This window comes from Schistocerca piceifrons, chromosome 5 (genome assembly GCF_021461385.2).
Source record: "Schistocerca piceifrons isolate TAMUIC-IGC-003096 chromosome 5, iqSchPice1.1, whole genome shotgun sequence".
Classification (NCBI taxonomy): Eukaryota; Metazoa; Arthropoda; class Insecta; order Orthoptera; family Acrididae; genus Schistocerca; species Schistocerca piceifrons.
Window position 1 is genome coordinate 161,766,533 of NC_060142.1, and position 17,102 is coordinate 161,783,634.

Below are 17,102 nucleotides of genomic sequence, written 5' to 3' on the forward strand. Positions count from 1 at the left end.
TGACTGTTTTGATTATCTAATTGTTTTCATTTCTTCATCCTGTATTACTTAATATGAAGCACTGACTATTTAATGTGTCTATTCAGTGAATACCAATAAATGTCAGTGGTCCAGTTAACCACACTGAATGGATCAGTTAACCTCCTCCAGGGGGTTAAGTGGACCACTTGCAACTATATTACATTTTGATCTCTGCTTTTTAAAATATTTTGGTTGGGCTCTTAATTTTTTTTTGGAAACATTCAGTAAATATCAACAAAAATAATGGTGTGCTAAATGTTTACTTATTCTGCAAAATATAGATACAAAAATGAAAATGTCAGAAGTGGTCCAGTTAACCTAACTTTACCCTGTACTATGTAGGCTAGACACTAAGCCATGTGTAGTAGCAACATCTCCTCCCCTCCCCCAAAATTTTCCAAATTATTGAAACAAAATTTATGCATGAAGCATCTGGTGATGCTCTGACTTAGCACTACAGAATCCACTAGAAATTTATGATGAGTCTGATTAGAAGCAGGTGTTTCAAGAAATAGAGAGATATCATGAGCATCTATGTGCAGCCTACCTGATTGAGGACATTGCTGCTAGATGGACAGCCCAAGAAATCCTTCAATAGGACTTCCGTGAGTCATTCCTCTGTATGTCACTTATAATCCAATGCTTTGTGAACATTTTCATCTCCGTTGCATCAGATGAGAGAAGTTTTTCTAAACTGAAACTAATGACAAATTATCTTCACTCTTCGATGAATCAAGAATTACTAGCCAATCTCTCCATCTTATCAACTGAAAGAAAAGTTTCCAATGAAATAGGTTTCAACAACATAATTGAGAATTTCAGTAAAATAAAGTTATGAAAATACGAGGGCGGTTCAGAAAGTAACCTCCGATTGGTCACAGTGCGGGTTGTGGGGGGGAGTAGCGACGCCATCTGTGGGTTCACGCACTCAACAGGTCAGTCGGCATCAAGCCGTGGTCGAGTGAACGTCGTACCTGCGCTAGTTTAGTTTTTGTGGCAGTTTGAAATGTGTGCTGCAATAGAAAACCCCGTCAAATGTGGAGTGCGTGCTGTCATAAGGTTTTTTACAGCCAAAGGATATGCTGCAGCAGCTATTCATCGTGAGCTTTGTGCCGTGTATGGACCAAGAGTTATGAGTGAAGGAGTTGTCCGTGAATGGGTACGTTTATTTAAAAGTGGACGAGTAAACGTTCATGATGAAGAGAGGAGTGGTAGACCATCATTGGTGACTGACGAACTCGTTCAGACAGTTGATGCAAAAGTTCGTGAAAATCGACGTTTCTCAATGTCGGAGTTGTCTACTGGTTTTCCACAGATTTCTAAGACTCTCTTGTACGAGATAGTGACAGCAAGATTGGGTTACCGTAAGTTCTGTGCACGATGGGTGCCCAAAATTCTTACCGACCACCACAAAACTCAAAGAATGGCCTCTGCATTAGACTTTCTGTCACGTTATGAGGACGAAGGAGAACCATTGTTAAACAGAATCGTGACCGGTGACGAAACTTGGATTAAGTACATGAACCCTGAGACAAAAGAACAATCAAGGATGTGGGCACATTCAAATTCGCCTACCAAACCAAGAAAAGCCTCGCAAGATTTTTCTGCCGGAAAACGGATGGCAACGGTGTTTTGGGATGCCAAAGGGGTGGTGTTGGTTGAATTCATGGAACGTGGTACGACCATCAATCAAGACGTGTACTGTGAAACAGTAAAAAAGTTACGACGGGCCATACAGAACAAACGCCGTGGTATGCTGACTTCCGGTATCGTTTTTTTGCACGATAACGCCCGTCCTCACTCTGCTCGCAGAACAACGGCCCTTCTTGAGTCCTTCAAGTGGGACGTTATCAACCATCCACCTTACAGTCCAGACCTGGCGCCAAGTGATTATCACCTCTTCATGCATTTGAAGAAATGGCTCGGGGTCACAGCGGTTTGATGACGACGAAGAGCTCAAAGATGCAGTCACAGGCTGGCTCCAGGCACAAGCGGGTGATTTTTATGCAGAAGGAATTTCAAAGCTTGTGAAGAGATACGATAAGTGCCTCAATCGCTATGGAGACTATGTAGAAAAATAGTGCAAAGATGTAGTTGTAAGATGTATATATTAAAATATTTTTATTTAACTTGGTGTATTTTTTTAAATCAACCGGAGGTTACTTTCTGAACGGCCCTCGTATGTATCAGTACATTGAGCAAGTTTTGGAGAAAACTAAGGATAAATATAGTGAAAAAGAAACAAAAAATCTGAGGTTTTCTGATGACATTTTATGCTGTCAAAAATGGCAAAGGACTTTGAAGAGCAGTTTAATTGAAAGAATGGTATCTTGAAAAGAGGTTTCAAGATACATGGTGATTGATGGTTATAAGACAAACAACGGAAGTGATGAAATGTAGTCAGCTTAGATCAGATGAGGTTGATGTAATTAGATCAGGAAATGAGATACTAAAAGTGGTAGGGGTGCGTTGCTACTTGGGCAGCAAAATAACTCACAACGGCAAAAGTAGAGATGATATAAAATGCAGACACACATATGCAAGAAGTCCTGAATTTAACTGCCATAAAGGAATTTATGGTGGACTGTGATACGATATCCTAATACATCAAGAAATTGGGAACCATATTTGGTAATGGAGGAAAGTGGAGAGAGGAAGGAGGATGGGGAGGTAAGGCAAAAATTATATTGGAATACAAAACAAGAATACAATAGGCAGATTCAAAAGTATGCAGGCTACAGTAGTTACGCACAGAGGAAGAGGCTTGCACAAGATGGAACAACATTCAGGGCATCCAATGAATCTTAGGACTGAAGACTGCAACAGACAAAAATAGGAATGTAGTATTGTTAGATGGGAAGCAATGAACTTTTTTCAACAAAAAGGTTTTTTTATAAAAATTAATCTAGAACCAATTCTTTAATTATCATTTTATTTAGATTAGCACTAGCCATAATTTCTTGTTAGTACTCTTTAGAAAAGCAGACTGCAGTGAATGCTTTGACAGTTAATGTGGAAGTTTACTTGTTCCAGTAATAATGGGACTTACATGTGAATGAATGAATGAATGTCCTGGTGTAGCATAGAACAGCTTTCAGCGAGGGACTGCCAGTATGGTCTCTGCTAAGCACCCTTAACAAGCCAATGTAACAATATTACTGTTGTATGGGTTATCAGCTACAAACTTCAATGCCTTAAGAAAAATTATATATGAAAATTAAATACACCTCTTCTCACCTACTGATGACTGGTGGATGGTGCACCAGCACAAATGTGATCTGTAAGTCTATGTCCGCAAGGGACTGACTATCTGACCATAATTGAATATGAAATGTAAGATACGACAGATTATGTTGATAACTTTCAGTATGGCTGTATTTTCACCATGCTGACATTTGTTTCCCTACACCACTTTAGACAAATTGTAAGTGTGTTCATTTGGCAAACTAAATTTTTATTTTCTTTCCCATTCTTTTCCAGTTGTTTTTCCACTCTGTGAAGTCATGACCACAGAATTTTAAACTGTATACCAGAAAGATAAGAAAATGGTAAAGTTTACCAATAGTTTGAGATATTAAATATTAGTATTTTTGGTTTTAGTTTTTGAATTTGCTCAGTAGGATGCAATTACTATATTTACAGACAACTTACTGGGAAATTAGTCAATGGCATTTTAAAATTGAATAAGACTTCTTCAAAAACCAAGAAATATTTAATACATTACAAGCACAATACAATAGTTTGTAGCTGTAATTAGGTACCAGTAAATGATACAAGGACAGACACACACATTACCCCTGAAAAGTATATTTGCTGACCAAAGCTTAAGTAATGGAATGTAATCTTGCGATTATTTTCAGTACTCTTCAGGAAATCTTACATTAAAACTCAGATCTCGAATAATATAGAGACAATTGACTCTTACTAGAGATTGGAGTAATGACAAATTATACATTTGAAGCTCAGCTATCACAACTTGTAATCTGAACCATTTTGTTTTTGTTGCCTCACAAAATATGCTGCTTCTCTTCATTACATGGAATGGAAACTTCTATTTAGCACACTGCTATGTCAAAACATAATTCACAGCAGATGATGCAGCATGTCAATACTATACTGAAGGAGTGACAAATGTCACTTTTCACTTTTAAAACTTCAGATGTATTATTTTGTTCAATTTTTTTCAGTTTCAATACTAGATTATTTTTTGCAGATATGAATACAGAGAGGGAGAGAAGTTTAACAAAAAGAGAAAGCCTGTCTCATGGTGAACAGGCAACTGTTTTGCACTACACCCATTCCAAATGCATTCCATTTCATTTTAATGTTCATTCCCTTGCAATGCAATTTCCCCTGCAGAACTGTTTCCTCTTAGTTCCACTACTTGGGAATGGATGTGCGATTCAGAAGGCTTTAGATAAATATTAAATACCCAGCTTTAACTTACTCTCTTTTAATTATTGCTATAGTCAAAAATGGAACACTTCACAGAAAGCAGTTTGCACTGCCCTTACAAAAAGTTTCAAAAATAAGCAGTTTTGTCATACAACTGATTTGTTTTGAACTATTTCCTTATACACCAAAATTTTAATTACATTTACATGTTTAGTCAAATGTCATCAATGTAAATGTTTTGAAGGAAATGTGCTGTTTAAGAGAAATGTTTTTTGCTGGAAGTTTTTTGCCACAGCCTTACATGAGAAACAGATACACACAAAGAAGCATTTCTTTGTATGCACTGCAGTCTTGTTTCACCTCTTTACAAACAGTGTTTTTGTAAGGAAATTTATGCTACCTTTTTTCTATTAAATGAAAGTACCACATATCTCACAAAAGCCCAAAAAATACCTACTCTAAGGCATAATGAACGTTGACCAAAATGCAACACAAGCATTGCTGATGTTAATAAAGAGTTAACCAGTCTTTTTTCACTGCAATAAAACTTACACGTAAGACTGGCTGCTTTGTCTTTTATGTCTGATTAGTGCTTTGTCATTTCATTAATACCAATTTTCATATAATTTCTTATATCTTAAGACAACCTCTTCGACATCAATTTTGTTTACAAAATGCTAAAAGCAGTTTATTAATAATATGACGGCACAGCACAACAGTATGAATCACACACACTAAGATACTGATGTGTAAGCGCTAATGAATTATTGCTCGTGAACACCTCCACTCCACAGACATCCATCCTACCAAAAGAATTACAAATAAAATGTGTGACATGTTACAGTTTCTTCCCTAAAATCACTTACAGTACTAGGCATGCTACACCAGAAATTGTAATACTTAATTCCAGATAGAAAATAATATTACAGAAAAGGGAAAAGGTAGGCTGCAGAAAGGCAGAGAGAGAGAGAGAGAGAGAGAGAGAGAGAGAGAGAGAGAGAGAGAGAGAGAGAGAGAGAGATAACAGGAAGAAGAAGAAGGGAGAAGAGACCTGATCAGCTGAAAACCAGTTCTATAAATGTCTGCAAAACCCTAAAAAATAAAAATAATTTGAGAAAAACAATACATTTGAACATGTCACTAAATAGTTATTCCATACAATTTTCTGTAAAAGTTTTAAGAAAAAACAAAAAACTGAGATTCCACTTAATTCACAGATTCTTGATGTCACTTTCACATAATGATGAGAAAATATGAATTATGTACTTTAAACTGGAATGATTGTTCATAAATCATCATACAGCCAACATCACAATCCTAACATGGAAACAATTTGTTTGCACATCCTACATTTTCACTTATCAATGCAGCACCACACTGTGTAGAACATACAGGCGAGTATTGGTGACTAATAGTTTCACTATAACAATTTCTGTTAATAATAAATGTAATACTAAGTTGTCAAATACTGTTAAACTTCATCTACATGACACATGACATCCATTAGGATCTATGACATATTCAGTTTATCTACACCTATTTGTTCTTGTAAAGACATCTTTAAACTTAGACTTTCTGCTCTTCCTTTTGCATATTTTAATACATCTTCAGCAAGCTCCTCCACAGTTGTAAATCGAGATTTCTGGAAACTAAAGATGTCCACAAGGAATCCAACAACATGGTCCTGGGAACAGAAAAAGTAATGCCGAGTATACAGTATATGTAAAAATTGAGCAATCAGTAATTCCAGCTAGTAAAATGTTTAATAACAAGCACAAACAGAAGGGTAACAGCTGCATCCGGCTTTCAAATTGGAACAACGGACACTGTGCAGACAGATCACCATAATGTTCAATTTACAATATTTTGTAACATTTATATTTTCTTAGAATAAGCTATTCCAAAAGTGTTCCATCCATGAGAGTGCTCACTAGCGCAGCCCTGAGCAGCAATTAACTCGCTGCCCTCTTGTTAAATGATGATGAAACTGATGTTCACTGTTGCCCTTGTGTTGACAGAGGCAGCACCATAAGATTAGACATGGACCTAAGCTCTCACAACCAGTACCCATGCTCTCAAAGTGAGTTATGAACAAGGAAAAGATTAACCAAGACAGTTAGCAGCCTCTCTTTGGGAGGACATACAGTGATACCAAGATTTATGAAACTTGTTGCTCTAGAATGTTTTAAAACATGTTGATACAGACTGTTCACTGTGGGATCTGTACTAAGAGAATCAGATGTCTGAGTAACCTATAAAATTACTCTCACTATAGCAAACAGGAACAAACCTGAATTAGTGGCATGTCTTTGATAATATTTCCAGATGGAGGAGGCGTGGGGTGGGTGTCAGGAAGAGAGAGAATTTCATGCAAATTAATGCATTTGTCTACCGAAGCAAACACTATATCTGATATATATCTGTCAACACAAGGGCAACAGTGAACATCAGTTTCATCATCATTTAACAAGAGGGCAGCGAGTTAATTTTCCCACGTGGAATGTTTCCTTCCATTATATATATATATATATATATATATATATATATATATATATATATATATATATATATATATATATATATATATATATATATATATATATATATATATATATATATATATATAAAAAAAAAAGCAAATGTATGCATTTTCTTTTAATTATGCTTGACAAAAGTACACATACCTGGCTGCACAGTTTTCACTGTATGTATAGTTCTCAATTATAAAACACAAAGCTGTTTACTATCTATAGAAAAATTTACTGTCATAGCAGCTCAGTATGCATTTATCCACATATGTAAGATCTTACATAAGGCATTTCTGTATAACTTTTTTAGCTTCAGAGGGATTTCGGGAAGGACACTGACTTTTCACAAATGCATTCTTTATTATGCAAGACAACAAAATCTCAAACCTACAAGTGCTCCAGATGAATCAGGCAGCAGATTTAACAAGCTGCCAAAATCACTTAAGAAACAAAAGGAATCAATTTCTTTTAAATTGTTTAAATCTGTATTTCACACAGATATGTATATACAATATGGGTGGTATTAAATATCACGATAAATATTATATGTTACATTGTAATGGAAAATACGTAACAACCTCTTGTGTCTATAAAATTGAATCCTATTTCCTTTACTGTACATTTATTTTACACACACTGTGCAAGAGCTGTTCAAAAAATTCTGGAACTTTGTCCACAGATTTTTTCTACACTTATCTTTTACTTATTGTGCAAGGTCTCCTTTGAAATACTCTCCTCCATAATTGATACACTGCTCTCAATGCTGTTTCCACTTCCAGGAGCAGTCTTGGTACACCTCTTGCTGAAGCATGCAAAGTGCCATTTGTGAATTATTGTTCACCTCATCTATAATTGTAAATCCTTGTCCTTTCAATGGGGGTTTCCAACTTTGGAAACAAAGGAGAGTCCACAGAGGCCCGGTCCAGAGACTGGAGTATCAGGCAGCATAGTGATTTAGTTTTCTGTGCAATAGTGATGCACCAAGAGGAATGAATGCGCAGGTGCATTATCATGATGCAAAACCATGAACTGTTTCATCAAATCTCAAACTGTTTCCTTCTCACATTTTTTTGTAAGCATCGCAGCACATTCTGATAGTACCATCAATTAACAGTTTGTCCTTATGGCATGAATTCTTGAAGAAATAATCCTTTGAGGTTATAAAGAACTATCAGCATGGTTAACATTTGACCCGACCTGATGACCTTTTTTGGTCTTTAAGGACCTGTCCCAAACCACTGAAGACTGAACCTTGGTCTCAACATCATAACCGTAGATCAACATCCCATCACCAGTTACAATTGTCTTAAGGTACATCTTGTTTTCATTTGCATGGTCCATAAGCTCTTCACAGATTGAAACTTTGTGGCAGATTAAAACTGTGTGCTGGACCTTTGCCTTTCACAGGCAAGTACTCTACCAACAGAGCTACCCTAGCATGACTCACAACCTATCCTAACAGCTTCAGTTCTACTAGTACCTCGTCTCCTACCTTCCAAACTTCAAAGAAGCTCTTCTGTGAACCTAGCAGAAATAGCACTCCTGGAAGAAAGGATACTGCAGAGACTGGCTTAGCCACAACCTGGGTGATGTTTCCAGAATGAGATTTTCACTCTGCAGTGGAGTGTGTGCCAGTTCTGCTAGGTTTGCAGAAGATCTTCTGTGAAGTCTGAAAGGTAGGAGATGAAGTACTGGCAGAACTGAAGCTGTGAGGACAGGTCATGAGTCGTGCTTGGGTAGCTCATTGGTAGAGCACTTGTCCGCGAAAGGACAAGGTCCAGAGTTGAAGTCTCAGTCTGACATACAGTTTTAATCTGCCGTTTCATATCAACACACACACACACACACACACACACACACACACACACACACACACACACACACACACACACACTGCAGCAGCAGAGTGAAAATCTCATTCTTCACAGATTGTGAGGCACAAGTCTTTCTGGTCTTGACTCATGAGCTGTAGGATGAACTTGGCCACAGCATGATTCATTCCAAGATGCTGTGTCAGGATTTCATGACATGATCCAACTGAAATGTTACATTTTTCTGCAATCTCTCTGACAGTCTGATTGGCATGCACAATTTCGTTGATATTCCTGACATGAGCATCATCAGTAGACGTCGTAGAGTGTCCTAAACAAGGGTCATCTTTAAGTTCCATCCTGCCGTTTTTAAACAATTTGAGCTGCCCGTAGCACCAAGTATGGCTTAATCACTCGTCACCATTGGGATCCAGCATCATTTTTTGTGCGTCTAAAGGTTTTCTTGTGCGTCTAAAGGTTTCCTTGTGCGTCTAAAGGTTTCCTTGTGCGTCTAAAGGTTTCCTTGTGCGTCTAAAGGTTTCCTTGTGCGTCTAAAGGTTTCCTTGTGCGTCTAAAGGTTTCCTTGTGCGTCTAAAGGTTTCCTTGTGTTTCATGCAAAATTTAATGAAGACGTGTTGCTCTGCCTTCTCGAATTCACAAACTATGTGACTTAACACTCTACTCAATGCAGCACTGACAACAGACATACAACAATGAAAAATCCGGCAGTTACACATGACACACAGGTAAGTGCAGGGATGCCAACTGCATTTCACTCCAACACACTATTGGCACAAAATTACAGATGTTCCAAAAGTTTTTGAATAGGCCTTGTATTGACGCATTTATGTAATGTAACATGGTAAATGCAGTTAGAACATATGTTCATCTGTCTTTGTCTTATATAAAATTGTATAATGCTCCCTATACTCTCAGCTGAAAATGATCAACTGGAGTCCTTGGACAAACACAAACGAACAAACACACAGGCAGGCAGGCATGAAATGAGTTGCAGGGAAAAGGTACAAATTTTCTAGTGAAAGTGTACTGTAAATCATCAGATCAAAGTATTTTTGAACGATATAGAAGTGGGATACATGAGCATACTTTACTATAGCACTGTGTCGTAGCGTATTTGACAAAAATCTCTTTCCTTTGACATTCACAATTAAATTGATCATTCTCTCCAAATGGAAGCACAAGCAATGTAATATGTGTATGACCAAAATTGTGCATCAGACTTAGCATTCTGAGAAGACAACTTCATTTTTGCACTATAAATTTTCGAGCAGCTAATAATTTACATGCACAATGAATCTACAACTAAAAGGCAAATCAGCAATCAAAAATTAACATTATTTTATCATGTAACTTGCCTAAAATTACAGGAGGGTGTTGCTCTTTGTTACTACCAAAGCAACATATACCATTTAAAACGTTTAAATAATGAACAGGAAAGAAAATATTCAGCATACTTTCACAACTTCAGAAAATGATTTAATGTCATCAAACTAGTTTTAAGTTTTAGAATTTTCTGAATCCACATTTGCTGAAAGGTACTATAAGACACAAAATTCATCATCTATTACTTTTTTTTGATGTCTTTTTCTGAGATATATGCTGCTCATGTGAATATTCAGGACAAAATTTTACTTTGAGTAGCTTCTCGTTTATTAAAAAATAAAAAGCAAAAACGATAATTTCTTCAGAACAAAGAAGAGTACCATATTTGTGTACAGACTATGGGAAGAACGATTACGTAAACTGTCTGTGCACACTAATTAGTCTTGTCTTGCAGTCACTGTGGGAGTGATACACCAATCAGTCAGAATATTATGACCACTAACCTATTATCAACATAACCCCATACAGGCGCTAGCAGCATCATCTATGATGAATGACTGCTAGTCGGATGCATGCACTGTGCCTGAAGTTCCAGTGATCATGTTGTCCTGAGTAGAATGGGGAATGGGTACGATCTGAGTTTGACCAAGGACAGATTGTGGTGGCCTGGAGGCTTTGCACAAGCATTTAAAAAACTGCATGATTTGGCTGGTGTTTGAGGAGTGCTGTGGCATCTTCATCACATGGCAAAACCAAGGTGAGACCACATCCAGATGTCTTGAGGTTGGGTGGCCGCCCATCATTACACATGTCAGATGTTGTAGGCTTGGTAGACTGGTAAAACAGGATAGGCAGTGAACTGTGGTGGAATTAACATCATCAGACTAGTGCTGGGCAGAGTACAAGTGTGTCTGAACACACAGTCCACCAAACACTCGTAACAATGGGCTTCTGCAGCTGACAACACATTCATGTGCCAATGTTAACAGCATGACAGCGACAACTACAACTGAAAAGGCATGTGACCATTGGCACTGGCTGTTGGCACAGTGGTGGAGGGTTGCATGGTCTGATTAATCCCAATACCTTCTTCATCATGCCAATGGAAGGGTGCGAATCCATCATTTTCCAGGGAACAGTTCCTCGACACCTGTACTGCAGGACAGAAACAAGTTGGCAGCGGCTTCATTGACCCAGTGGAGCTTGTGCAATGCACCATGATGGCCACAGATGTGATGCCAACTCCCCCCAGTGACCTACCAAGGCCTCATTGCTTCCATGCCATGACATATCGCCAGTGTTATCCATGCCAAAGGTGGGCACACCAGCTAATAGGTAGGTGGTCATAATGTTCTGGCTGATCAGTGTACATGGGACAGTGGTATATTCCCAGATTTCTCACTACTGGTTCTTGGAACTTTTTAAGCAGGCTTTTGCAGCTGATAATTTGTATTTGCTATTACATCTCAAGTTTCAGAAAATATATTTAGTACCCTTAGTTTCCACACATCTGTATTTATTGAATTGCATACTGATTACACTATTTGATGCATAATGAGGGCATAGTTGTTCAACCCTAGGAAATTAGTGAGCCATGTTTTTAATATCTTCATCATACTTCTGCCCCACTTGCTGAGCAGCTTTAATGGTTGAGGTACAGAGACTGTCAGCAATCAGGTAAGCCTGGAATGTCACAGTACTTTCAGAATTTTGCCACAATTACAGAGATTGGATTTATGCAGAGAGGTACTGAGGTTGCCCATACTTGTCACAGCATATTTTTCACCAATTGGATGCAAACATCTCACAATCATAGCTAAAAGTCAGTAGACCTTTCACAGATTATAGAAGTGCAGAGATTTCTGCAGTAATGAATCTCAATCCTTGTCTTCCAAACAAAATATAGAAGGGGATTTTGGGGTGAGCGCAAGTAAAATCATTAGAATTTTGCATGATGCTTCACATGAATATTCCTTTATATCTATCATGAATTGAGCAAATAATTTACAAACTACAATGGACTTCTGCAATTCATATCTGAACCAAAATCTGAACTTTTCAATTCTTCATTCTATGAGTACATGAGGACTAGTTTGAATCTTATACATTGTAAATATTCACAGTACTCAATACAGATCACAAAAAAACTTTCACTTGTTACATCAAAAAGACAACCAGCAAATCTTTAGCATAAATACTGTTGACATCATTCTTTATCAAATTGTCAAATGATTTTTGTATAAACAATTAAATGGTGATCTGTACTCTAAACTCCTCCCAAATACACAGATTCTCCAGAATAATTTACAAGCAACATGGTGTCTGATGTGGTTGCAGGTATGGCATATTTTTCTTGTTTTTCCTTAACAAAATTATTTTTGGTTTATGAATTGATAGCAGAAGCCCAATTATGTGCCCACTGTGATCTTTTTCTTTTGTGAGCATGTAAAAGACCCTGTGTTCTCAAGAGCATTACACACCAAGAAGTGATACTAGAGACTGAATTTGCACAGCATTCCAGTCATTCCCAGATGCAGACTTTTCAGAGTACTCAAAGGAGACTAAAGTGAACTGTGCTTTGAATAATGCAGGAAACCTTTAAAATAGTGGATGGTGATGTCTTGCAAGTTTCATAACACAACTCTGTACTGTGTACACTAATTTTATCTTAAATCAGTAACCAGCATTTCCACCTTTCTATTTAATCTTAAAATAATTTCCTCTGCTTAAAGTTAAACAGGTCATTTAATTTATCACAGATCACTGCATGGAAACTTATATAAAATATTGAAATTAAGTACGTGCTGTGCTGTGCTAAATGTAACAATATAGAGCAGAAACCACATCATTAAGAAACTAGTATCATTACAAACCTTGAAAGCATGGCACATTTCTCTTAGATTTTCATCAGGACCAAGGTATCCCCAGGCCATGAGTGGTGAAACCTGTTCTGAAATTGCATAGAAATGAGCCATGAACCCATAGGGGAACTTCAGTATCCGGCGTTTTGCTTTCAATATTGACCACACTGCAGTAGCAAGAGCCTGTAATTTTGCAAATTCCATTTATTAGTGAAGAAATATTTACAAGAATAAATGAAAAAATGCATAACACATGTAGCCTATTCTTTGCAGCAATTCTTCAGGAAAACAGGAAATATTTCTGTTTACACTAAAATGAGCAAATCTTTAAAATAATATTTAAATTAGGAATAATGATCACGTAAGACATTATCAGGAATTATTTCAGATTTAAGTTGGGAATGAAGTGTAGAATTCACATTTTCTCCTATTATCTGTTTCTGGGTAGGTAGCCATAGAATGCTATATAAAGTATCTATGTGATAATACTATTAAAAATGAAGAATATTTATAGTTTTCAATGTTGTATCTTTCCCATTCATTTGACATTATTAGTTGTGACATGAATAATTTCCACAGTTTGTAAAAGTGTATAAACTGATGGGGAACGAATGGATATCTGCATTTTTGTCTTGTTTCCAGTCTTGTTTCTTTAACACCCATGTTTTACATTCCATTAATCCTCTCACTTTTAGATTCAAAGTCCCCTTTACTAGGTGAATTTTCATTATTTTCAACATTTACTCCCATTTTTCCATACTCCTGAACCACTTTTCTACACCACACTACGTATCACCATACCACCTTTCCTCCCCCTTTCTTCCTGGCACTCTACTCTCCCCAGCATAGATGACTACCACCACTCCTGCCAGTCATATCGTAGCATCAGGTATGTATCTACCTGCATAATTCACCATCTGGCATTAAGAAGAGTTACAAATATACTAAAGTATGTTTCTATCAGTATACTTACCAGGAGGAATTTAATGTTAGAATGCACATCTTGAGAAATAACTTCACTGAATTTCCTGTAAAGCATGTCTCAAAAGTATCGGATTTCAACACTTCTGGTGTCACAATTCTGTGGCCCTCAAGTGTCTTAAGACACTGACAGCCTTGGACATTTTGGAGAACAGGCCAGTAGGCTGAGTATTTATGGTGGTTGGGCCTTCTGTTCACAGTGTATAGCATCTAGGCAATGTGGTAAGCCTGCAGCACCAAGCAACACATGAAGAGATGTTTCACATGCTATCTTCCACTAAAATGGAAATAACGATACCTCTTAAGAAAATGGAATGGCTATTCCAGCAGCTAGTGATGGAACAAGGTGCAACCAACAACACACTGTGGAGCACATTGGAACAATAAGTGCATATAGTTTGGGGTCTGAGGACATATCTACGATTCCAACAATTGACATGGAAAATTAAGAGGAGCCACCTTATTTGTGGAATTTCAGCAAAGCTCACCCGCAGAATTGTTCCCAGAACTGGTTGGAGCTCTCTGGCTCTAAACTGTGTAGAAGACTTGGTTCTGTGACAAGGTAGACTGCAACTTTCTGGACTTTGGTCTCAGTGTAATTGGGCAACTCTCCATCCAATCCAGATAATGATAGATCGCAAAGTATTAGTCTAAGACTCAAAGAAATGAGCCCTACAAATGGAAAGTTTAAAATCCTAGTGATCAACTCACTAAGCAATTACAATGAAGGTTCAAAGTTTTATGCTGTCCTAAAAAGCAGTAGAGCTTACATTATGCTGGGCACAAAGCTAGTTATAACTGTTAACTGGTACACACTTAAATTTTCCTCAAAAATCCCTGTATCAGGAGGACAGGCTAACCAGAAATGGAGGTGATGCATTTTTCATATTGGACTAGAATCTCAAATCCAGTAAGTTACGAACTGAAGCTGCATGCAAGATTGTTTGGCTAAGACTCAGTATAAAGGATCCTACTGAGCACCAGACTCAGCCCAGATGTGCTCCGAAACTTTACACAAAACCTCATTTTGCTAGTACAAGTGTTTCCAATGCTACTGTCTTAAGTGGAGGAGAATTTAATGATCTAACTATAAATTGGATTAATTATAGTTTCAGTACTGATGGATGCAAAAAGACATTCTGCAAAACATCATTAAATACCTTCTCTGGAAATTACTTACAACAGATAGTTGAGAAGCCCAATCATGACAAATATTCTAATTAGACCTAATGCCAACAAATAGACCTGACCTCTTTGAGGAATTCCGTATTGAAACTGGTATCAGTGATCATGAGGCAGGTGCAGCTACAACAATTACTGAAGTACAAAGGGCAGCTAAATCAAGTAGAAAGGTTAATAAGTTTGGTAAAGGGGGGGGGGGGCAAACATGCAATATCTCAAAGAGGAACTCAAAATATTTACTTCTGAGCAGGAGCATGCAGAAGAACTACAGCCCAAGTTTAAAAACAATTATGACCATGCACTGGCTAGATATGTACCTAAGTGGAACAGTTAGAAAATATTAATAGTTATTAATCTTTATATACATGCCTCAGCATTGTATGCAAAAAACAATATAGCAGATTTTGAAATTAGGGAAAAAATACACCACCATAATGCCAGAGGCAAAACAAAATTAGACATACCTAGGCACAGGCTGACAAGAACAGGGAATTCCCATCTAATCAATAGTCTAAAAATATTTAATAAACTTCCATTTTCTTCTCGGTCAGCTCACATAAGTAGATTCAGGAGCAAGCTCCTAAACTGGTTACTAATCAATTCTTTTTATAATATAACAATTTATGAACATAAAATCAATTGACATTAATTTTTAAGGATTTCATTATGTGATGTCACTGAATGTATTTACCTTATGTTATGGTGTTTGTTATCTATGGGCACTATTTGCAATGCTCATTTAGCTGTAAGGTGCTATTCAAGGAAAATGTTATATGATGTCCATGTAAATTGCCTGTTCCACCTCAGGTGGTCAATGGTGAATAAAGAATCTGAATCCGTGATATAGAATCAGTGTGAACACACTTCTAAAGAAACAGAGACTATTGCACAAAAGTGTAAAACCAAGCATAGGGGCCATGGCTAAACAAATGCTGGATGACATATGTATGTCAGTCAAGAGGGCAGTTCATGAAGTCTTCAATGACTACTGTAGCAGTCTCTTATTCAAAGAACTTTCATATAGCCAAAAGAAATTTTTGGAATTTGTTAAGTTTGTAAGTGGTACCAAAGTCCATAACCAGATGCCACAGGAATCAAAATAAGAGTTTAGGCAAGCAAAAGTATGAATGCTGAAGTAAATTCTCTAATGTTCCTTAACTAAGGAAGCTACAGAAGTACTACTCTATTTCTTCCATAATTGGAAAGATAGATGATGATGTTATTAATGTTAGCAACATTGGGTAACAGCTAAAATTATGCAAGCCTCCTGGTCCTAATGGAGTCTGTCAGATTCTACAAGAATTTGCAGCTGAGCTGGTTCCCATTTTAATTAAAGTATACTGTAGAGCACTTTAGCAAAAAATTGTGCCTAGTGATTGAAAGAAAGCACACATCACACCTCACTACAAGTAAGTTAAAAGAAATTATATACAAAAGTAACATCCACTCTCACTGGCATCCATCTGCTTTAGAATCCTGTAACATATTCTGAGCATGAACGAGATTATGTACGCCCAACAGCATAGGTTCCAAAAACATCACTCCTGTAGATCCCATCTCACTTTTCTCACATGACACCCTTTAGGTCATGTATAAAGGCCATCAAGTTTATACAGTATTTCCTTACCTCACTTTACTTAGTATCACATCAATGTTCATCAACAAAATTCAGATTTTATGGAGGGGGGGGGGGGAGGGTATTAAAAAAATTGTCATTCTTGTTGGGCAGAACACAGCATGTTACCTTGGACGAAGAGAGACTACTTAATATCCAGTTTACATTATGTAGCACACATTTTATATGCGACTGCCTTATTTTTGTGCTATAAACTATTTTCATCTAGTTCCACAGAGTGTACAGATGGCATGTTTCTTGTTGTTTTGGTCCTCAATCTAGAGACTAGTTTGATGCAGTCCTCCATGCTGCTCTTTCCTGTGAAAGTATCTTCATCTCCAAGTAACTACTGCAATGTACATCC

At 37.2% G+C, this 17,102-nt stretch overlaps 1 protein-coding gene across 1 annotated transcript in view; it reads right to left on the bottom strand.

Moving 5' to 3' along the window:
* Nucleotides 1–5,077: 5,077 nt before the first annotated feature.
* The window catches only part of LOC124798836 (mitoguardin), a 113,265-nt gene continuing 101,240 nt past the window's right edge, over nucleotides 5,078–17,102 (bottom strand). The window contains exons 6-7 of the mRNA XM_047262367.1: nucleotides 12,973–13,143; nucleotides 5,078–6,100 (exon numbers count right to left, since the gene is read on the bottom strand). Of these exons, the coding sequence (XP_047118323.1) occupies nucleotides 5,927–6,100; nucleotides 12,973–13,143 (345 nt within the window). The 3' untranslated portion in view covers nucleotides 5,078–5,926. The remainder of the gene's footprint in view (nucleotides 6,101–12,972; nucleotides 13,144–17,102) is intronic.